Source organism: Anser anser, assembly GCF_964211835.1.
Source record: "Anser anser genome assembly, chromosome: 21".
Lineage (NCBI taxonomy): Eukaryota > Metazoa > Chordata > Aves > Anseriformes > Anatidae > Anser > Anser anser.
In genome coordinates this window covers 13,031,984-13,056,353 of record NC_139742.1, presented here as the reverse complement: position 1 = coordinate 13,056,353, position 24,370 = coordinate 13,031,984, and the positions used below count along the sequence as shown (strand labels likewise).

The window sequence follows — 24,370 nt, the reverse complement described above, 5'->3', positions numbered from 1 at the left end:
TCACAGCCACCTGACCGTGTGGACGCCCCAGAGCCAGCCCCGAGCTTTCTGACCTGCTCCCCCGCCCCGCAGTTTCGCCCCCCTGCCAGAGGCTTTGCCTGTCCCAGGAATTGAGGAGCGTGAAGAATGACGCTGGGGCGGGGAGAGAATCTAATGAAACCTAGGGGGAAATTTACTGTTTTGTGAGGGAAATTCTGTGATAGCATTAGAGGATAAGAAACTACATTTATGGATTAAAATCTGAGATAACTTGAAGGGGACAAATGGAGCATTTTGTGAGGGAAATTCTGTGGTAACGTTTGGGGATATGAAATAATATGTTGGGGATAAAATCTGAGGTAACTTCAGAGGGCAGAGAATGACACCGTTAGGGGGTGGAATCTAATGAAACCTAGAGGGGAGAATTATCATTTTTGCAGGGAAAACCTGTGGTAACATTAGAGGATATAAAACTGCAAATACATTTATGGGTTAAAATCGGGGGTACCTAGAAGGGGACAAATGGAGCATTTTGTGAGGGAAAATCTGTGGTAACATAAGAGGATATAAAACTACATTTATGGATTAAAATCTCAGGTAAGTTGAAGGGGACAAGTGAAGCATTTTGTGAGGGAAAATCTACAGTAACGTTAGAGGATATGAAATTACAATTATGGGTTAAAATCTGAGGTACCTTGAAAGGGACAAACTAAGCATTTTTGCAGGGAAAAACTGTGGTAACAAGAGGACAAATGGACGCAGCGGGCATCCCCATATCCTTCAGCTGCAGGAGCTGGCTCTTGTCCTGTCTCACGGCATCATCCTTCCTTTTTGCAGCGTCCGATGGTGCAGGAGGAAGAAAGAAGAGTCCTGGTGTGGAGCTGTGAGGCAAGAGGAGCGGAGGACTGATGAGGTGGCAAGAGAAAGGCAGCCAGGGCAAAGGGAACCCCCTGTCACCGGGGCTGCGGTCATGGGAGAGCATGGCTGGTTTGTGCTGGGCGCCCTCCCTGTAAGCAGGGCTGGGTCTTTGCACTCTTTTTGGCCTTTTGGCCCGTTGCTCCTCTGGCTGCCCAGAGAGTGCAGCCCCCCTGTAGGCAGGGCGAGAGGCAGCATCTCCGCACCCAAGGGGGAGATGGAGCTCGCCAGACCCCAAGGCCTCCCTGTAAGCAGGGGCGGTCTGTTTCCCTGCTCCTGCGGCCCCAGTGGCTTTCTGCCTGCCGTTGGCCCAGCCAGCGTGACCCCCTGTCATCGGGGTGTGTCACGGCTCTTGGCCTTTGCCTCCTGAGAAGCCCCTGTTGGCATGTTGAGGTCTGTGGCCTCCATGGAGCCCTTCGGGGCTGGCCTGAGGCTCTCCCATCCTGCTGGCGGGGAGGGAGAGGCTGCTTCCCAGGCGCTGGCTGCACGGAGCTCTCTTTCTCTTCTGGAATGCTAACTTTACCCCACAAGGAATGGAGGAGGAAAAACAGTGATGGGTGGCAGGACAGATGGAGGAAGGAAAAACAGGGACAGGGAGCAGGACAGAGGTATGAAGAGCAAAACGGGAACAGGGAACAGGACATAGGAAGGAATAGAGAGCAAGGAGAAAGGCCAGAGAATCAAAGAGAAACAGGGACACAGATTGGGACAGAGGAATCAAGAGAACAAGAAATGAGTGGGAAGAAAGACAGGGACAGTGGCCTACAGAAAACCAAACCAGGGACAGTGAGCAGGACAGAGGGAAAGAGAGAGAAAGGACAGGAAGAAGGAAAGAAGAATAGAGAAAGAATGGCACAGGGAGCAGGACATACAGAGAGAGAGAAAAACAAAGAGGACAAGACAGACATGCTTGGCCTGGTAGTATGGAATTTTGGTTATCGGGTCACAGAAGAGAGCTCGGTAGTGCTACAGTTTTCCTCCTCATATGTGCTTGTATTTCTTAAAACTGAGGGTTCAGTGTCTTTCAATTATCGTTTACAGTGGTCGTAGTTGAGGGTTTCTTACTCAGGGGTTATAGTTTATTAATTTATTGGGTGGGACTTAGTATTTGTCTGGGTTTATAGTTTACTCATTTACTGATCAGGCATCAGGGTTTACAATCTAACATCATCCACAAACTTTAAATCCCTGACAATAATTTGTTGGCCCCAGGTCTCTGCAAAGCTCCCAGCTGTGACACTCCTTCAACTGTTAGGGTACACCTCAGCATCTGCAAAAGACTGAACAGTTAACAAATGGCCAGGCACAACCCCCACAGAACTATGCCCTAGTCTGTGGTTGCCACAATTAAGGCTGACTCTATGCTACTTTGGTCACCTTCTCTGGCTCTGTTTCATTACCAGGATGTCAAGTAGCCCTGAAGGTCTGACAGTTCACTTAGGTGCCCAGCTAACTCCAGCCCTCTGTTGATGACAGTCCTCAGAAACTGCAGCACAAACTGAGACTGCAATGCTAAGTGTCTCCCCTACTTGGCCTGACAATGCACACACCCAACACAGAAAGGAGGAACAAGCAGTCCCCTCACTTAACCACCCTCTCACTCATCACAGGCAGAAGGAAAGTGAAGCAACCAGCTGTCACAGTGCCTGAGCAGTGTGTTCAGCATACCGTCATCAGAAAAGTGCCTCTCATCCATCTGAGAGCCAGGAAGACAGCCCACCGCAGCTGTCTGTACCCAGCTGTCTGTCACTCCTTCTCCACTAATGCTTCTGCATTAGGTGCAGCCCTAGTCCTTCCTTCAAAGAGAACACTGCCACAGCATGCAAAATTTGTGGTCACCTTCAGACCGCTCATAAAGCTGTGTCCAGCCAAAACAGGATGAGAACGACGGTCTCTTAAAAACAAGAGACACTGGAGGGACTGAGCTACTGAGGCACTGACCCTGGCCTGGACAATGACCGAAGCAGGGCTCCGCGTCCCTCGCTCGAGCAGCCTAGTAAACAACGCCGGCGCCCTCCCTGCGGCCCGCGCCGTGGACCCGCGGGCTCTAGGACCCGGGCTCCGCGGCCTGCGCCATGGCGTGCGGCGGAGGGGACACGGGCTGCCGCGGCGCCGGGCCGCAGCGCAACCCTCGCCGGCGGCCTCCGCCCCCGTGCGCTCGCCTGGTCTGCGTTAGCAGGGCAGATCCGAAACCGAGGGGAGCGCGGGGGCGCCGCGGCGGGAAGCGTCCTGATGCCCTTCTCAGGTGCGCCGGACAGCTTCACCTCCAGCTGCTGCTGGTGCCCGGCGCCTCTGAGAGTTCTCTGGTAACTACCTGGCTCGGGAGCGTCCGAGAACTGCGGGCTCTCGGCCGGCGGGGTGGTGCCGGGAAGCGCCGCCGCTCCGGTAGCGCGGGCGGTGGGCGGGCCCCGGGCGCGGCGGTGCCGGGCCCTACAGCCGGGCTTTCCGAGGGCAGCGGCGCCGGCTGGTGCTGGCACCGCCAGCCTGGGAGGGGCGGGCGAGCCGCACGTTCTCTCCGTTGTTCGGCGGTGGCCTGCCCGGCTTGGTGGCGACTCTGAAACATGGGAAAACAGACAAAACGCCTTCAGAGATCTGTCTAAAATAAACCGAGAAACAGAAGATCTATGAAGAACTCATCCGAATGAGGTCTGTGGGTGAACCTGCCGGCCCTTGATAAGGCAATGTTTTCTTTGGTATGGGTTCTATACGTGTATTCAATGGTATTTATGTCTTTGTGTATGTATAGGTAGGCACACACATATTCTCAGAGACATAAGAATGTCTTGCCTATAGGAAAAGAAATTCTTGTCCTTTTATTTTGCTTTACAGATCATTCAAAACTGTCCCTAGAAATGTATAGATGAATTTTTCATGTGGGAAATTTAGAATGTTTTTAAAAGGAAGTGTTATCTTGTTTTCTTTAAAACTTTTATTTTTTTCTTTATCCACTGCTTTGCTGAAGTATTTAAAACATTTTAATTACTGAGAATAATTTATATATATATAGAGAGAGAAACATCCAGCTTTACCAGCTGTCTGCAAAAATAGCTAGAGTTGAGTCAATCTCGAAAAGTTTTCAGTACATTTTAGAAGATAATTACCTTAGTTCGACCTGTGCAAGATACCATTTTTTCCTAGAAGAAAATACAGCATAATGGCCTTTTTTTCCACTACAAGTTACACATTTTGTGCATTAGCCTGCTTAAAAATTTTCATCAGTTGTACTTTTTTTTTTTTTTTTTTTTAACAGCTCATGTTCTGTTTTGGGATTTATCAGATTAACTGGGTTTCGTTTGGATTTTCATCATTTTTTGCACCAGCTGTGTAATTGCAAGACACCCCCCTCCTTTTTTTTTCTAGAACTTTTTGGTCTAGAATACCAAATTCTCCATTTCCTGCTGAGATTCTGCCTGCCTGTGTGGTGCCATATACGCTTTAGAGAATGTTATTGTGGTTCTTCTGGTTCTTTACTTCTAAGTATTTAAAGTGTGCCTGCAGTATTAGTATTTTATCTGTTCTCTCTTATTGCTCTCTCCACAAACTGTGATGACTGGCTTTTTCTCAGTGTTCAGTATGATGCTATCTAGCTTCCTTATAAATTCCATTGCTTTCAGGGAAGTTGCCATGCATGCCCAGTATTTTAATATAATAGTGTGAAGGGTGTCTTGAATCAGGAGCAGCAAAACTTTCATGTCTCCTTGGCTAACTTGGAACTGGCTGGTTTCTGCTACTTGTAGGCATACTGAATACTCTCCACAGAAAACTGTCTGTAGGCAACTGAAATTATGTGATAACTTTACAATCCCATAAATGATCAACATACAGCAGGGTACTAGGAAGCAGATGAGTCTGCTCCTCTGGATCCATTGCCATGTATGCATATATATATATATATATGCATATATAGATATATAAGTTTGGAGATATAGCTAGTTCAGGAGCTTAACTGAAGTACTTTGGCTCTCATGTTATATGGTTGGTTTGCATGCATGCTGGGTGAGCCTTCAGAGACAGGGATTATAGAAGAGTGTAGAATCTCAAACTTGCCCAGGTCAACTTCTGCCACTTCAGGTCTGCACAGGTCCATTGAATAGACAGTGTGAAGGGGCAAGCTTGGAAGTAGTAATAGTGAGTAAAGTTTGGCTGTGCACTAGGAATGTTTATGGCTGGAAGCCAATGCAAACCTTCTGGTCAAGATCCAAGTGGTCTGATTTCTACCTGTCATTATGACTGCTGTTCCTAGTTGGCTAACTGCATTTGAAGGTTCAAAATGGATGACACAGAAAATGCTGGTTATGTGGACTTAATTATATTTTGAGCCACCTTACTCTAGCCCAGAGTTTTCAAGACCTCATTATTTATTTTGCAAACATTTAAAAATAAATAAATAAAACACCAAAACTTCAGTATTTGTGGCTTAGCCTGCTTTTCAGAACTTTGCTTCTAGATGTCTTCGTACCAATTTGGTTGTGGAAAAGATGAGTGATTTTGATTTCATCTAATAAAAGGAAATGGAACATCAGTTCTCTTCCTGGATCCTTTATGTTATGTAAGTATTTTGTTCTGCTTGCTTCAGAAGATGTGAGGTGCATCACCAGCAGAGAGTTACTAAGTGGTGTGGCTATAAAGGGAACGTTCATCCTTTAAAGGTGTCACTAAAAGCGTATTTATGCTCTTTGTGGAAAGCCAAGGAGATAAAATGGACTGATAGAGTTGTTTTGAAATCCCGCTAGTATCGTTACTTGTCAGGTTGAGATGTACCAGCTATATTCCTATATAAGAGTCTGCAATCCCTTCCAAAGTATTTTCCGTGTCTGCAAAATGCTGAGGATCTCATCTGTCCTAAAGTTGGTTAAAGAGTAAGATTTGTTTCACAAGGCTATAACAAAAGTAATGAAGACTGTGTTTGTGGTGGTTTTACCTTGCTAGGCAGCTGAACTCCACCACAACTGTGCTCTCACTCCCCCTCCTCTTCTTAGGAGGGGGAAGAAGAAAAGGAAAAAAAAAAAAACAGCTCATGGGTTGAGATAAGGATAATTTAATTAAAGGAAAAATAATTATTAGGGGGAAATTATTATTAATTAAATAATTTAACTAAAGAGTAAAGGAAAAGGGGGAAAGGGAAAAAAAAAGAAAAAGAAAAGGCTGTGTGGAAGCACAGAGGAAAAAAATAGCTCTCTACTTCCCGCCAATGAGCAATGTTTGACCACTATGTCCTTGAAGCAGGGCCTCAGTGTGCCTAGGATTGTTGTTCGGGAGGACAGACATTTTCACGAGAGCCCACCTCTCCCCTCCCCTTCCTTTTTTCACCTTTTATTACTGACTGTGACATCATATGGCATGGAATATACCTTTGGTTGGTTTAGGTCAGCTGCCCTGGTGATGTTCCCGCCCCACCTCTTGCCCACCTGCAGCCTGCTGGCTCTTGGGGGGTTAGAGGGAGTCCTGATTCTGTGCCAGTATTGCTCAGCAGTAGACACCACACTGGTGTGATACCAATTCTGTTCTAGCTACACATGCAGAGCACAGCACTGTATGGGCTGCTGCAGGGAAAGTTAACTCTATCCCAGCCAGAACCAGTACAGTGTTTTAGGAGAAGTATAGCACTATTTGAAATTGCTGACAGTACAGATACCACAAGTCTGGTGAATTAAGCCCTTCATTTATCGTTATATAAATCATACAAAATGGAATGCTGTTATAAAGGCAGAAGCAGATTAAAGGAGATGTAACTCTGGAAATTAAACAGAAAAAGTAGGGGGTCATTTTGATTTATACTTTTCTTCAGGTTTATTACCATGCCATATAAAGTAAATCACTTCTTTTTCCTAATATGCCCATAATTCTATTTCTCAGACTTTCTTCTTTAAATCATACATTGTGGGTCTTCTTTAAATCATACATTGTGGGCTCATTTGTCTGGCCTGTTTTAAAATATTCTCTCTCTGTTTATCACTACATGTGCTTAGAAAATCCATTTCTGTGTGTATAAATATTTCTTTTTGAGGGAGTATAGGGAGAAACTTGGCAAACAGTCAGCAGCAATTACAAATAAAGCAAAAGCAGTTCTTTGTGTCTCTGCCAGCCTGTTACTGCAGAGACATGCTGCATCCTGCAACAGAATAAGAAGCATCTATCGTTGCTATAAGCTGCCAACAGGAATCCCACATCTTATTAGGCAGCATCCAAGTAACCTTTCCTAGTTCCACCTCTGTGTGCTTATTGTTTAAAAAATAGGAAAAGAATTACTGACAGCGTGTTGTAAGGGAGGAAGCCCTTTGTGCAAAGAATATTGTGTTTTTATCATGTTTAAGATTTATTACAGCATTGAAATGATAGCATGCTACAGAAATCTGATGTGCTGTTCTTTCTCATGCAGAGGGTCTGTGTTTGCATTCCACTCTGGCTGGAATTTTGGCATGCTTTTGGACTTCAGTGTGGTGTAACACAGGCCCAGAACTTACTCAGGCTTTTCATTTCAGAAGACCTTCTTAGGAAGGAGTTGATTGAGGAAAAAGCTCAGTCTGAAAAACTGAAGTGAGAATCTTCAGCCTTGTTGTAGTTTCTAAGGTCTGTGCAAAAGTAGGTGTGGTTTCTTTTCTGTTTGAAAGAGAGGTGGTCGTGTTTTGGTATTACTTTTTCAGGATGACAGTGGGGCACTGCAAAGCAAATACTTACATTTGAATGCATGCATGTGTTCTTTTTTACTCTGTTTTATACCTAGTGCTTAGAAGGGAAGAGGAATAGGGTAAATGACAACTGCGTCAAAGTGAAAATTAAATACATTAAGTAGTAGGTTCTTTCTGTTTCATTACTTCCATAGAAGTAGGTTCTTCTGAAGGAGCAAGAGAAATGAAGCTTCACTTACGGCAAGCTTCTAAAGCAGTCCACGTATTCATAGAGAACGAATATTGTGGTTTAGTACAAAATGCTGAGGAGGGGTAATAGTTTTTTGTTGTTGTTTGTTTGTTTGCTTGTTTGTTTTTCTCCAGTAAATATTTTTGCTTCTCTAACATGGAAGATCCCTTGAAGCTGTTTTACTGGGTATGCCTTTTCTTGTCTATTAGGGTGTTTCTCAGTATACAGGCAGTCAGTCTTAAGTTTCCTGTTATATTAGGTGAAAATTACTTTCAGCTGGCATGTGGAATATATTAATTTAGGTTTGCAATAAACTTGTTTGTGGTAAGTGGTTGGATTTGTGTTCTGACATTGAAGTTACGATGTAATGGACTCTATACACATAGTCTGCAAACAAGTGAATTATTCTTTACAATGTTTAACGTTACAAGACTAGTATCAATTATTTCCATTGATGTTCAAAACTGGAAGATCTTTTCAATACATGGGGGGTAATCCTTTAGTAACAAAAGCAACTTTTACAGTTAACTAGTATGAAGACTTGTTTGCAGTACTTAACCAGTTATCTTGTAGTTTCTTGCCTGTAGACATAAGTTTTAGATGCACTTTTTTAAAAGAAAGTTGTAGTTGGTAAGGTGCAGATTTCTGTCTCCTGTTAGCTTTGAAGGTTTGTCAAGGTGCTGCTGTCATGTTTATACATTTAATATTGAGTAAAATCACAATAGTATAGATAGTGAGGGGAGATTACTCTCCAAATTATTAAATGTTACTGATTTAAATTTGATAGCATTATGTCTATCTGAAAGAATTATGACATGCTATAATTACATATATGAGGAAAAAAGTGTGCAGGAGAAAGCATGAAGAGATGTTACTCCAAGAGTGCTCCATGCATGGAATTCTTGCTCTGTTTTAGCATTGGGGATCAAAACAAAGAAAATAAAAAGTATGTAAGTATATTTAAATTTTATTCACCGAGCATCATGTTCCAGACTTAGATGCAGCCATCAACTGCCTGCAGTTTGCCCTTTCTACATTGACTTTCAGAGGTTGAAAACTACCTTGGCACTGATACATGCTTCTCTAGTAATAACAGCCAGTTTTGTGTGAGGAGATGGATGAGTGGATGCAATTTTATTTTATTTTTTATTTGGACCTCAGGAGCCACCTGCCAAACTGAGCAGCTGTTGGACATGTAACTTGTAGGTGGTCCTACATGATGATGTAAGGTTCAGAATAAAGGCAAGCTAGGTTCCAATTGCATTTTATCACTTTATTCATGCTTGCAGTTTGCTCGTATTAATCTACCATTAAACTCACAGTCCAACTGTGTTCCATTAATTCCTTGTATAACAAAAGAGTCTCTCTACCTTTTTTTGGAAGGCTTCCTCCCCCTTCCTCCCCCTTTTATTGAGTAGCTGGTAGTGTGGCTCCTTAAACACACCTTATCAGAATTAATAGTGAGGGGTAATGCTGTGACATAGAAGGAAGAGTAAGTTACTGGTGGAGGATGCAGACTTACTTAGACAGCATTGCTGCCAGAAGCTTGTATTATGAAGCTATCCTCAGGTGTCAAAATGTTGTAAACTTTGCTTATAGAAGATCCAAATTAATTTTCTGGTGGCTGACACAGTAAGCAGAGAGACTCAGAACAATATGAATTCTGGAAATTGAATTTCTTAACACTAGGGTAGCTTTTCATTAAAATCAAACCTCAAAGTTTTAGTATGTTACCTGAAGTTGCAATTTCATGGTAATGGTTGTAAAGAAAGCTAAGAATATACACACGATTACATCATGTAATAATTCATTACAGTTTACTACCTGGATGGCTGTGGTATTTCATAATACACAGTAGTGCACTTAAGTTTGTTACAAAACATGCGAGCCATTGAAATTATTGAAGGAGTTGGTGTAAACAGAGTACAGCCATGCAAGTTAAATTACTTGAGATACAAGTTGTTACTCTAGCAAAGAACTGTTTCATCTTTAGTCATAATGGTTGATTTCAATACTGGTTTCAACTCCTACTGAAAAGTTTTAAAATAAGTCTTCACATGGTCAAAGTACTTTATGTCACGTTGTCATGCGTAGATTCGTGATGTGAAGGTGATAAGCATTGACTATGTTTACCTCTTGGAAAGATAGAGAACAATAGCATGTATCTACATTAAAGGAGAAAGCAGGGAGAAGAGCTTCACACGCTTGAAAGTGTTTCCCATTTGGTTTGTGTTAGACTCTTAAAGGCGTGCAGGGCTTGTTGAAGGCTCAATTGCAATGAAGTGGTCTGGTGCCGGCTAGCAAAACCAAAGATTCTGTGCATGTGCCGTCTGAATTTTCAACTTTGTGAATGAAGTAATACTGGATAGAGCTGCCATTCTGTCCCCAGTAAGGTTTTGCCCTGATGGCTGGCTGGTTGTGTTTGAACATGACAGAATAGTCTGTGAGATGACTGCACTTCTGAAGTGTTCGAGCTGTAGCCAGGCAGGCTGAGAAGACCTTTTTATGTGCCTTTACTGATATAACAGTAGGCAGATTAAGCCTGGCTTCTAGGATGCAGCAGAAACCAGAAGCAGACAGTGAGCTGGCTAAAGAGTATTGCTGTGCGGAATGTTTTCCTCGGTGTTTTGCTCCTATTAAATAGCAACCAGCTCTGAGAAAACGACTCTACAGGAGCCTGCTTCTCTACGTCCCGCGTTTACCAAGACAGAGTTCGCACGGAGTGCTGCCGCGAGCCTGGCCCCTGTCTGTGTGTGGAGGGGCCGCAGGAGGCCCCCGTCTGTGGAGGAGCCCGGCGACCCGCGGGGCCCGTTTGTTCCCCTCGTGTAGCCAGCTCCCGGCTGCGGAGGACGGGCCGCTCGCTCTTGGGACTACAGCTCCCGGCGTGCCTCGCGGCGGCGCGGCAGCTGAGCGGCTGGCGCGCCGTGCCTGCGCGCCAGGGCAGCGGGATGTGTGAGGGGAGCTCTCGTCGTCTCTCCCGAGCGGGACGAAACCGCGGAAGCGACGCAGGAGCGGTGAGGCCTCCGCACGCATGGAACTGAGAAGCGCAGAGGCGGTCTCCAGTCGGCTCCTCGGCCTCACTCAGCGGTACCGGGGCCAGGGAGGCGGGGGCTGATCTCGGGTGGGGCGCGGCGTGGGCCTGCGCTGTCGATGGCGGTCGGACGGTACCGTAATTGCACCGGCTGGGACCCTGCGTGTGGGGGCCGGAGGGGCGGTGCCGGGCCGGCCCCCGGGCGGCGGAGCGGTGTGAGTCCCGGAGCGGTGTGAGTCCCGGAGCGGCGGCCGCCTCCCTCAGGGACCGTCGCCGCTGGCGTGAGCAGGGCCAGATGTGGTGTCCCCGGGGTGGATTTCTCAGCCTGTTCAGCGTCGTGCTCGTGCAGGCAGGTATCACTGGGAAAGTAACTGTGCGATTACTCGTCTGCCTAGCGTGTTTGTACCCGTGCCTACCTGTTCAGTGAAAATAGATTAACAGCTACGATATGTCAAAGGGCTAACAAGTAATGATCTAGATGGTATGGAGATAGGAGAGCTGAAGAGGCGTGCAGGCCTTGTAATCAAACAGGTGCAGTGTGCAAGCTCACCCCTTTCTGCCGCTGTTCTCCCCCCACCTCTCCCTGGTGAATTGCTCTCAGGTGTCAAAGTCCTAAACCACAAAACTTTTGACGTGACACTAGGATACTAAAATCACGTGCTTAAGTTTAGATTATCCGATATGTGGAAACTTGCTTTGCCATTTGACTTTCAGGACTGTTGAAGTTTGTAGGAACCTGTGTTCCCAAATAAATGGGTGAGGGAAATGGAATATATCCTGCTAGTGTACAAATGGGTTTAGACTGGTTTGTTTGTTTGTTTTCCATTGGAATAAGGGCTTGTCTGTATTAAAGCACTTTACAATAAAAGTAAATTCTAACTTATTAAACAGATATGAGCCACTGGTAAACTAACATTAGTATTTCAGTGCTGGCAATTCATCTTAATGCCATGAAAACTATTTTTTAAATTGTCATAACTGGAACACTAGTGTTTTTGTAGTGTAGGTCAGGTCAGGACTGAGGAAGGATGTGATCCGGTGAAGAAAATTAAAAAGAAAAGCTTTTATGTATAATTCTGATTTCAAAAGGACTGATAGTGTGTGGAAGTTAGGTATATTTTGGGTATTTTGATTCAGGATGCAGAAGGACAAGACTATTAATACTAAAACACTAGTGGAAACTGTCGCTGAGCTGTGCACTTATGTATGTAGTGGTGAGCATGGGGAGTTCTTTTTTATTTATGTTTTGATCCTATTCTCTCTGGAAGTTGTTTGGGAAAAAAATCGGTCTTGTTTGCACAGATTGTTAAAGAACTTATTTGCCATTCATAGAATAAGTATGTTGAGCAAACTGTCACTACAGTAACAGATCTGTTTAACATTTTTAGCAATGGTCTAGATGCAGGAGTTGAATGCATACTTAGCAAGTTTGCTGACAGTACTAAACTGGGAGATGCTGTTGACTCTGGAAGGGCGAGAAGCAGAGGGATCTAGGTAGATCGGAGCAATGGCATGAAATTCAACAAAGGTGAAAGCTAGATGCTGCACCAGGAATGGAGTAATGCTGATCAGAAGTACACAATGGGAGATGAATGGCTGTAGAGCAGCTCAGCAGAAAGAGATCTGGGGGTGCTGGTCGACAGCAGGTTCAACATGAGTCAGCAGTGTGCCCTGGCAGCCAAGAGGGCAAACTGCATTTTGGGATGCATTAAACACAGCATAGCCAGCTGGTCAAAAGAAGTGATGCTCCTACTATATTTAGCATCCGTGCAGCTTCATCTTGAATATTGTGTGCAGTTCTGTGCTCCACAATAAAAAAAGAATATTAAGATACTTGAATGCATCCAGAGGAGGGCAACAAAGCTAGTAAAAGGGCTGGAAGGCTTGTCTTGTGAGGAGAGGCTGCGGATACTTGGTTTGTCTTGTCTGGAGAAAAAAAGACAGAGGCGATCTCATTGCTCTCCTGAGGAAGGGACTCTCCTGGAGGAGGGAACATGCAGAGAGAAGTGCCTGTCTCTGCTCCCTGATAACTGATGGCAGGACGTGGGGCAGCAGCACAAAGCTGTGCTGGGGAGGTTCAGACTGGATGTTAGGAAAAAAGTCTTTAGCCTGAGGGTGATCAAAAACTGGAACAGGCTTCCTAGAGAGGTGGTTGATGCCCCATTCCTGTCAGTGTTCGAGGCATTTGGACAATGCCCTCAATAATATGCTTTAACTTTTGGTTAGCCCCGAAGTGGTCAGGCAGTTGGACTTGGTGGTCTTTGTAGGTCCCTTCCAAATGAACTACTCTGTTCTACTGTTTGCAGCTTATATTGTACATGCATTTGAACATGGAATGCATGATTGTGTTTATACGCCTATTTTCAAAAATGTTGTGCTACATTAATTTTAATTTCTACATTTTTTATGGGTGGAAAAAATAATCTCTGTTCATTATTGTGAGTATATGTAAGACTGATGAATTGAAACTATTGATGCTTAATTTCTTACCCTTCTTCAGCAGCAGAAATTCCTCAGTGAAAGAAAAAGCATCAGAGAAATGTCTTTGGTATTGAAAGGTGTCATTTGTGGTGGGACAATGTATTTTCTTAAATTATGTGACAATAGTTTGTGGAGGGGATAGGAGCGTGAACATTTTTGGTGTATAAGCTGTTCTTTGTTTTTTCTAAGCTTGTCTGTGTTTTCCATCCGTATCTCATGGTCTGAGAAAATAGATTTTTTTCTCCCATTAAACACACTTGCTCTTGGGGTTCTCCTCTGCATAATTTGATGAATATGCCCACCACTCTCACTGCATCTGGGAGTCTCTACTATACCCTTAGTAGGGTTAGATCTTAGGTATTCGGGTTAGAATGCCTCACAAGGCATGCATGCATATCAGTTCCTTTTTTTTCACCTGTATTGACATGCATCTCTGTGACCATGGGGTTGCGTTGGAGGTTGGCAGTGGTATTGCAGTAACTCTTACCAAGATCCAATGATGAGTGGTGCAAAGCCTCTGCCGATGTTCTTTCAGAAAGCAACAGTGCTAACTCTTCATTGTTTTATATATACTGCTGCTGGCTGTTTTCTGCTTATCGTTGTGTCTATCATGCAGTGACAGAACTCTAACGCAGCACTGCTCCCTGTCATCCTGTGGCAAGCAAAACTGATATAACATGAGATGTACCCAGTACTTTACAGTGCCTCCTAAAGGTAGCTATTTTATTGCTTGTCATTATGGAAATGCTTAAAAAAAAATCAAATAACTGTACTGGGATTGTCTAGATTGTGTTTTTCTTTGTTTGTTTGTTTTTGAGAATCTGGAGTAAAGAATCACACCAGCCATGAAGAGCTTTTGTATTTGCAAGTGCAGGTAAAATGTAAGTTTATGTATCAGCTGGTCTCCTTCAACATCTACTCTGTCATGGAAATCAGGGAGTCTTCATGGTGAACCGTTCTTTGGGCTAGTTGACCTCCAGAATATTGCTAGAAGCGGTGTTGCATGCAGCTGATCATATGGAGGACAATCACCTATTCCATGTTGGAAAAAAAAAAATTTACATTTGAATTTATTCTGCACCTCACTTTGTTTTGTTGTGACTTTCTAGTTGGGAAATGTTAGTGCAGTATTTGTTGTTGAAGTGTAGTCTGATCTGGTCTCCGTATTTTGGACGTTACTTCCCAGGCTCTTTACCTGGGTTGCCAGGCATATAGGCATATACATTAATATATGCATTACATTTTTATATTCAATTTTGCTTTCAATTTTGCCCTCCTTTACCTTGACAACCTGTACCCTTGTTACATTAGTGCACTTGTGTTGTATATGTATACCATTTCTTAGTTATATAATGTTTATTTTTTGAATTTCCGATTATCAATGCAGACAAACTCAATAAAGAGGTTAGGATTGGAGGCAGTCTGGGATGCAGAGACCGTGCCCTGGTTGAGCTTGTGATCTTGAGGAATATGGGCCTGGCAAAGAGAAAAGTCAGGACCCTGAACTTCTAAAGAGCAAACTTCAGGCCATTTAAAGACCTAGTGGATTAGATCCCCTGGAACGCTGTCCTGAAGGATAAAGTAGCTGAATAGAGCTGGCAACTCTTTAAGGATGTAAGGAAGAACTCTCTATCGCCCTGTGTAAGAAAGTGAACAAGGAGGGCAGAAAACGAGGATGGCTGTGCAAGGACCTGCTGGTCAAACTGAGGTGCTAGAAGGAAATGCACAGTCAGTGGAAGCAGGGACATGTGGCCTGGGAAGAGTACAGGCATGCTATCCAGATGTACAGGGATGGGATGAAGAAAGCCAAGGTACAGATAGAATAGAGCTTGGCAAGGGATGTAAAAAATAACAAGAGGGGATTCTGTAGGTATGTTGGTCAGAAAAGAAAGGCCAAGGAGAGTGTACCCCCTCTGATGGATGAGAAGTGAGGACTGGTAACAACAGACGTGGAGAAGGCTGAGGTATTCAACAACTTCACTTCAGTCTTCACTGCTAGTCAGACTTCCCATGTCTCTTGTTTCCCTGAACCTCTGGGTGACAGCTGAGGGAGCAAAGACCCTCCCACTGTAAGCGAAGAGCAGGTTCAAGACCACCTGATGAAACTGAACAAGTACAAGTCTATAGGGCCTGATGACATGCATCCCAGGGTCTGGAGTGAACTGGCTGATGAAGTTGACAAGCCTCTTTCCATCATATTTGAAAAGTCCTGGCATTCAGGTGAAGTCCCTGGTGACTGGAGAAACATCCAAACTGGAAACATCACCCCCATTTTTAAAAAGGGTAGGAAGGAGGACTCGAGGAACTACAGACCAGTGAGCCTCACTTCTGTGCCTGGAAAGATCATGGAAAAGATCCTTCTGGAAGCAATGTCGAGGTACATGCAAGACAAAGAGTTGATCTGAGAGAGCCAGCATGGCTTCACCAAGCGTAAATCATGCCTGACCAATCTGGTGGCCTTCTACAATGGAGTGACTGCATCAGCTGACAAGGGAAGACCAACTGATGTCATCTGCCTGGACTTCTGTAAGGCCTTTGACGCGGTCCCACATGACATCCTGATCTTCAGCTTGGAGAGATACAGATTTGAAAGGTGGACCATTCAGTGGATAAGGAATTGGCTTGGAGGTCGCACCCAGAGAGTGGTGGTCAATGGCTCCATGTCCAGGTGGAGTCTGTTGATGAGTGATGTCCTTCAATGGTCCGTTCTGGGACTGGTACTGTTTACTATCTTTATCAACAACATAGACAGAAGGATCGAGTACACCCTCGACAAATTTGCAATGACACCAAGCTGAGTGGTGCAATTGATACCAAAGAGGGAACGGATGCCATCCAAAGGGACCTGGATGAGCTAAGTCTAAGTGCAAAGCGCTGCACCTGGGTCAGGGCAATCCCAGACATGAGGACAGACTGGAAGAAGAACTCATTGAGAGCAGCCTTGCAGAGAAGGACTCGGGAGTTCTAGTGGACAAAAAGTTTGACATGAGCCAGCAGTGTGCGCTTGCAGGCCAGAAGGCCAACTGCATCCTGGGCTGCATCAACAGCGGAGTGGCCAGCCGGTTACGGGAGGGGATTGTCCCCCTCTACTCTGCCCTTGTGAGACCCCACTTGGAGTACTGCATCTATATCTGGGGCCCGCAGCACGGGAAGGATGTGGACCTGTTACAGTGAGTCCAGAGGAGGGCCAGAAAGCTGATCAGAGGGCTGGAGCACCTCTCCTGTGAAGAAAAGCTGAGAGAGCTGGGGATGTTGAGCCTAAAGAAGAGAAGGCTCTGGGATGACCTTTTTGCAGCTTTTCTGTACTTAAAGGGGACTTATTTAAAAAAAAAAAAAAAAGAGCAACTTTTTGCTTTGTCAAATAATGACAGGACAAGGGGGAATGGCTTTAAACTAAAAGAGGGGAGATTTAGATCAGAGGTTAGAAGGAAATTCTTTACTTGGAGGGTGGTGAGGCACTGGAACAGGTTGCCCAGAGAAGTTGTGGATGCCTTATCTCTGGAGGTGCTCAAGACCAGGTTGGACGAGGCCCTGGGCAACTTGATCGAGTGGGTGGCATCTGTGACCATTACATGGGGGTTGGAACGGGATGATCTTAAAGGTCCTTTCCAACCCAAGATGTTCTTTGAATGCTCTTTTTATATTTTATTTTTGAAGCTTTTTTTTAGCAATTGATTTTGTTATCTCCGCAGCATTAATATGTAGCATCCTGAAGTAGTCTTACTCATTGGAACTGACTCCTGTTGTGGCTCATTTGTAATTTATGTAAATCTTATTATTACTCTTATTACCCTTTCTTATACACCAATAGCAAGCACTTGAATTATTTTCGTGAGTTTTAAAGTTTTGTTAGATATGTCTTGTTTGTATTGTTCTTCCTTGTTTGAAGACATGGAATCCAAATAAACAGAACTAAGAATTAATGAATCATGTTTAATAAATTCTGAGTACCTATAAGTACAAATCCAAATGGAAAAGCTGTTTAAATCAAGATATTTCAGGGTTCCAGTGTCACAGTATCTCTTACACTCAAGAACCAAGTATGAGGGTGTTGAATTAAAATTCAAGTATTTCTTTTTGTACTGATGTAATGTTACAACTTACGGTACTTATCATTCTCAGAAAATTTAATCCCTTATTGCTGGTTGGTGGGTTACTGCCATTTAATTTTAATGTGAAAAAAAGGCGTTATCTTCATTAGGGCTGACATAGTGGTGAACTGTGAGTTCGGAATATGATGGAGTTACTTAGTTGATAGCCTTCTCAGCTGCTAGATGAGGTAATAAAGGTTTATTTTATATTTGCATCTAAATCTTTATTTAGCTTGTATTTGTAACATCTACCGCTAAGCCTTCCATTACAAATTTGAGAGGCTTGGTGTTTATAGCTAGCAGAGGTATTTGCCGTCTGTTTTGAGCTCATGAAACACATGCTGATGTGCTTAATGGGACATGATGGTATAAAATTATAAGCGATAATGCATGTAGATTTTGAACGTGGTGTTCGAGGCTTCCCTTTGCTTACCTGACAATTTTATTTTTGTCAGTGTTATGGGAGGGGGAAATCTATGAAATACCGTTCCTTCTTTCTGCTTTTGAATTGAAATAATTGTTTAATTTAATTGTGTGTAGTCTAAAGAGAGACTTTCTGGAGAAAAAAAACACACAGCAACATACTAAGCAAAGTTTATTAAGCGTAGACATTTGGAACTCTCTGTTGGTTCCATCATGACTAGATATTTAATCGTAGTTTTTGCTTTCAGTCAAGACACAGACATTTCTTTTCCTTTGGCTGGTAGTACGAACACCAGACTGCAATGGCTAGATTGAGCACATTGTAAGGAGTGTTCATTGCAGTAACGAGCTTATGCACTGCAAACCTCGTTCAGCAGGAATGATATTTGTTAATGGCAGCATATAGTGTTGCAGGAGTTCTAAGGCTAATTGACTGTGTATACTGATGAAGTGTTTCTATTCCAGCTCTGTCTCTGAAGATCTGGGTTGCAGACGTGGAGAGTTTAGCAGAAAGCACTATGGATCTGTGGAGCTTGTAAGTTTACTTTGCCCATCCTTTAATTTAAACACCTTATAACGCAAAGTGCAAATCCTTTTCATTTCCAGGTAAAAATTCGAATTTAGTTTGGAAGATGTGCTTTCTAAGCTGGACTTGAAAATTTTAGAGTAATAAAAAGAGGCTGCCAATTACCTGAATTAGATGTGTGCTAGGAAATCTTTTTACAACCTTATTTATGAATCTTTCATCTTAATGTGACAGAAAATATTATATAAATACCCTGTTTACCCCAGTTGATTCAGGAAGATGGAAATTGAGCATTTTTTCCCCTCTATAAGCTGAAGATTGTGAAATATTAGGGCTATATTTGATGAAGCATTTGTGGTGATCAGAGTTAAAAACTGTATCCGTGCTCATGTGTTGGCGTGTGTATGTCATTTTATGTGTACTTGCCCCTGAGTAGTGGGAAAGGGTGTAAAATTAAAAGAACTAGGCAACATAAGAATATTGAAAAATCTGTTTCCTGAAATCTGCTAGTTTTTCTGAATTTTCTTCAAAGATTAGCTCAGCACTTTTTTTTTTTTCTCTCATGTAGAAATTCTTTCTGTGAATTATTTATTCTATGTCAGGAGTTAAAATAGTATCACTGTATACGAAGTCATAATAAAATCTACGTAAGCGTGGAGGGGCACAAAAAGTAAACTTCAGCTCTGTTGCTACAGGAAGAAATCATTAATGTTCTGTTAACTAAGGTTGTACTTTCAAGATCTTGGCTTGTGTATTTATAAATATAAATGCTTTCAGTTGGTGGCTTAGTTTCTGGAATTTTCATTGCAAGAACACCAGGTACCTATCTTCACTTTCCATACATTCCATGTATTAGAGATGGTATTTTAATCAAAAAGGCAAGTGAAACACTTTGTGCTAAGAGGCACTTTCATTCCTAGTATTTTGGTTCTTTAGCTGGAAAAGAGAAATATATTGGTAATTATAAATTCACATTAACCTCGTACAAGTAGTCTTGTCTTGTGATTGGTTTTCTTAAAATTCTGCTAGTATTTTATGAAAGCATGGGTGGTAGTTTAACGAGGGATGAGTTAAACCACGCTGCCCTCACACTCCACCTCCTCAGAAGGACAGAGAAAGAAAATATGATGAAGAAAGAAAAGCTCTTGGGTTGAGATAAGGATAGGGAGAGATCACTCGCCAATTACTGTCACAGGCAAAACAGACTCAGTATAAGGGAGATTAATGTAATTTATTACCTATTGATAACATACTGGAGCAGTGAGAACTAAAAGCAAGCACAGGCATCTTCCCCCTCTCCCCCCCCAGCCTCTTCTGTGTCCTCCCATTGAGTGGTTCAGGTGAATAGGGTTTGTGATCAGTCCATAATGCTTCATCTCTGCTGGTCCCTCAGGGTCCTTCCCCTGGTCCAGTGTAGCATCTGTCCTGTGGGATGCAGTTCTTCTGAACTGATCCTACATGGGCTTCCCACAGACTACAGTTCTTCAAGAACTGTTCCCATGTGGGTCTGTACCATCGGGTGCAGTCCTTCAGGGCCGGACTGTTCCGGCATGGGTCCCCCACAGGCGGCAGCTATGGCCAGATCCACCTGCTCCTGCATGGGCTCCTTCATGGGATGCAGCATGGAGATCTGCTCCACTGTGATATACCACAGGCTGCAGGGTGACAGCCTGCTCCACTGTGTTCCTTACCACAAGCTTCAGGGGAACTTCTGCCCTGGAGCACTTCCTCCCCTCCTTCTTCACTGACCTTGGTGTCTTCAGGATTCTTTCTTTCCTGGTGGCTCACTACTCTCTCCCAGCTGCTGTTGCGCAGCAGTTTTTTCCCTTTCTCTAATATGTTTTCCCAGAGGCGCAACCTGCATCACTCATGGCTTGGCTCTGACCAGTGGTGGGTCCCTTTTGGAGCTGGCTGGAACTGGCCCTTTTCTAACACAGGGCAGCAGCTGAACTCCTCACAAAGGCTACCCCCGCAGCCCCCCTGCCCCTGCTACCAAAACCTTGCCATGTAAGCAAAATACTCTCTTTATCTTTTGAAATAAAAATGTAAAAAGGTGTTTGCCCTTTTAAGTTTCTAAATATTTAATTCCTTAGTATTTTCCTCAACGGCATCCCTATTGCTCAATGATTTTTATCTTTTATTTATTATAACACATTTGTTTTGTCTCAGCACCTAAACAGTTTCTCCTATGTCCTTCCTACTGGTCTGCTATGACCAGTTGTCCCTACGGTTTTTCTTGCAGTTCATACTGGGTCTGTTGCAGTTCTTGCCTTGTTAGCTTATTCCTGACATAGTCTCAGACCCCTTCAAAGGAAGGGGCAAAGAGAACAAAACATTCCGATAACTCTTCCACCAAGCAAAGAGAGAAAGTATTATCATGTAATAACATGGATTGCTGGAGGGAAGTGAAAAAGGGTATACTAATGCATTATTGTTGTTCAGATCCTATTTCCTAAGTTTGGTATAATATGTGACAATCTCTTTTTTACAGTTTTTAGAGGAGCAACATGCAGTGTTATTTACAGCTGATCTTTGAGGGGAAAAAAAACATTCTCCTCTTCTCTGCTGCTTCCTTTTATGGATCGAAAAACTTCTGAAAACTTACATAAATATGTAATAAATGCAATAAAAGACTGCTAGTCACAGTGACACTACCAACAAGTAGAGTTTTAAACATAGCAAAGCTGAGAGGACTAGAATCAACATGTCTGTAAGAGCCATTGTTTGGAAAGGAGTGAACTTCAAGATCAGTTTCTGGAAGGTGGCATGTACCTCTGTATGCATTGTGCATGTTGGTGTAGCCAAAACCTGAGACAGGAGAATTTCTGAATAGCACTGGATATACCAGAAGAAAGTACAGCTTTCCCACTCACGCATTCTTAGAGTTATAATTGGGTCATTCCAAATCTGTAGTCAAGTTGGTAATGGATAACACCTGGGAGAAGGAGAAACCAAGTAAGATTTGTTTGCTGATCATATTGGTGTCTTTGGAACTAGAACGTTTATCTTAAGCTCTTTCATAGCTTATATCTAGTGATGCTGATGGAGCCATCCAAAGAGCTGGAAGATTCCGTGTGGAAAATGGCTCCTCTGATGAGGTAAGTGGCTACATATACTCATAGAAAACAAAAAATAGATCAGTTTCAGTTACTCTTCACAACTGAAAGGTGGATTTACAGTCAATTACTAGGGGACTGGTCTTAAAAATGTTAGATAATATGAGAATATAAGAGTCTGAGAGTAGGGAGATGGTGGGCTTTTGCCCTCAAGTCTAGGGTTTTATTTCAAGAGTACAAAATCTTGACAATTTACTTTTTAAGGACAGAGATGATATTTATTTTAGTTTTGGTGATATTTTGCTCATTTGATCAGGTTAGAAGAAAAAAAAAGTCTTATTCTCTGAATAACACTTTGCAGACTTTAGTTCACTTTGTTACAATGGTGTCTTGATGATACTATAGTGTTCAAGCTAACCTTTGTGATTTTAAGTTTGTTCATGAGTGTGATGAGTTTATAGCTTTTTTTTTTTCCTCTTATATGTGTTTAGGCAGCTATGCTCATCTTTTAAATGAGAGATGAAGAAGCTGAATGGTGTCTGAAAGAGTCATTCCTTCCAGATTCCTGTGCTATTAATCTCATGGTGTTCCCCCTTAACCACTCCAGTGATATTTAGATTTCTCCTTAAATGGAGGACGGGAGTTATCTTCCTTTGTAAAACATTTTTAGCTATAAATATCAACTTAATACTTGAAGAAATAAAACTTCATAGTCTAGAAATGTGCATGAGGTCTTGGTAAACTTGTATTGAACTAATATTAACCATAAACTGTTACAGATCATCTGTTTGCATCTGCACTGGGTGCAGCATTAAAGCAAACGTTTCTGCATTTACTCCCTGTGAGGTCATGTTCTGTACACTGTTTTTTCAGTTTAGTTTCATGCATTTCAAAAGCTGATTAACTTGTATCACAGAGAGATCCTCTGGGTGACTGATTATGCAACATGGAGAATGGACCTGGAGAATGGCTTTTTCTTTGCATATGCTCTTAGTAGAAAGGGAGTGAGGCATGCTGGAGAACTTATTTTAACTAGTCAATCCAGAAAGAATGCTGAAAAACTTCCACAGCATGATTGGCTTTAATGAGGAGTCCTTGAGGAAGAACTGAGAAAATGAAACTTGTGGGACAGGAATCTGTTCATCTATTGATTTTTAGGTTTTAAAAATCCAGGTCTTCAAACTCCACATTAAAATATCTGCTTGTTAGTGGAATACTAAGTTATTACCTATAATGGTGGTACAAAGGGAAAAGTTATTTTAAAAATATGTAGAGAGAGATACATTTTAATTTCATCTGCACAACAACTGACTTCAGGATAATTCTTTGCTTTTTATAAAAAAAAAAAAAAAGTATACAACTAAAATTCTTCTGCTGAATTGGCCACGCTTGCTTGACTTTTCCCTCTATTATGTTCTCAATTTTTTTCTTCAGCATTTGATCTGCAGTCTTCCAATTCTGTTTCAGAATACAGACTACACTCCAGGAACATGGCACAGAACGGATGTGCATTTGGAAAATCCAGAATATTATACAAGATGGTATTTCAAATATTTTTTAGGAAAAGGTATTAATGTTTTTGTGAATGTATTTGAAGTTTTGTTCAATGCAAAAGCACTGTAGCTTTGAATTGCAAGTATTTAAATATGGGGAAAAAATGACGTTAATGTAATACTAACACATTTTTGCCCTGTACTCAAAGCAAGTTCTTGTTTGATGTATTTTTAACTTGAAGACAGAGAATGGTGTTCTGTAAGCAGCGGAACCCATGCTACCAAACAGAAAACAAACAGAAACCCCTCTAGGCCTCGAAGTCTATACCTGTCTCTTGTCTTTTATACGTATCTACATAACTATGTATTTATATATAGATAAGTATATATTTCCACATGTAAACCTGTGTGTGTGTGTTTTCTTTAAAATACATAACACTTATTTTTCTCTAACAGTTCATCAAAATTACATAGGTACAGATTCAGAGAAGAACCCTTTCTTTCTGTCCGTTGTACTCTCTGACCAAAATAATCAGCGTGTTCCCCAATACCATTCAATTCTTTGGAGAAAAACAGTAAGAAAAAAGTACTTAATTGCTGCTTTTTTTTTTGTTTGTTTGCTTGCTTGTTTGCTTTGTGTGCATTCACCACAGACTTTTTTGCTTCTACAGAATTTCAGTATTTAATATATGGAGATTTCATTTTTATATGAGAACATATAATTCTATCCTAGTAGATAAAACTAAGCTAGCTTAGTAGATAACAGTAAACTAAACTTTATGACAGAAATGTATGATGCAAGATATTTCTAATTGTTCTTACATGCAGCTCGGCATTGTTTTTAAAAATGTTGCCTAAATTGTTCTTGATTTATATCCTGTGATGAGTTTAAGCTGTGATATACTACTGATTTACTGATATTTTTATACAATGTTAAGAAAATAGCCAAATGTGATACTGGTTTTACTAGTATCTTCTTAGGATTTTCTTTTCACTTAGCTCTCCATAATGACCTTTATCTAAGCAATTAATTTAATATTGTTTAGTACGCATGCATAGTTCATAGTTTTTTAGAAGAAGAGAAATAGTTAGTTATGTCTACTAGTTTCAACATTCTTCCTAACGCCCAGTATTGTACTGTGAGTTTCCTCCTAAGTTCCTACATGGCAGAGTAGTAAAAGCTAATTAAAAAATATTTTTGCACCATCCTATGCCTTTTCATGTTCTTTTTTTCTTTTTTTTTTAATTCAGTAGTAAATATGACTAAGTAAAACTAGCATGGTCTTGATCTTTGTTTTTTACTTAATTGTTTTTATCAGCATTCCTATTTTAACGTATAGAGAATGTCAATATGTCCTGTAACGTCTTCTATTTTTTTGTAATTTTTCCCCCTTTATAGGGTACTCAGAAAATATGTCTCCCTTACAGTCCCACAAAAACATTATCAGTGAAATCTATATTGAGGTATGTATTTACAAATAAATTATGGGTTAAGAGACTTGTGTGTATCTTTTCTT

General features: G+C 42.1%; 1 protein-coding gene across 25 annotated transcripts in view; it reads left to right on the top strand.

The window, feature by feature from the left end:
• The first annotated feature begins 1,506 nt into the window (after positions 1 to 1,506).
• Positions 1,507 to 24,370, top strand: part of GARNL3 (GTPase activating Rap/RanGAP domain like 3) — a 56,114-nt gene continuing 33,250 nt past the window's right edge. For 5 of the 25 annotated variants that reach the window (XM_083807040.1, XM_083807038.1, XM_083807043.1 and 2 more), the window contains exons 1-6: positions 10,650 to 10,839; positions 18,244 to 18,313; positions 21,328 to 21,402; positions 22,828 to 22,927; positions 23,310 to 23,428; positions 24,253 to 24,317. In XM_083807040.1, the coding sequence (XP_083663166.1) occupies positions 10,784 to 10,839; positions 18,244 to 18,313; positions 21,328 to 21,402; positions 22,828 to 22,927; positions 23,310 to 23,428; positions 24,253 to 24,317 (485 nt within the window). In that variant the 5' untranslated portion in view covers positions 10,650 to 10,783. Of the gene's footprint in view, positions 3,588 to 10,649; positions 10,840 to 10,862; positions 11,133 to 18,243; positions 18,314 to 21,327; positions 21,403 to 22,827; positions 22,928 to 23,309; positions 23,440 to 24,252; positions 24,318 to 24,370 lie in introns of those variants that run through there. The other 20 variants (XM_083807053.1, XM_083807037.1, XM_083807035.1 and 17 more) reach the window with 14 other exon arrangements.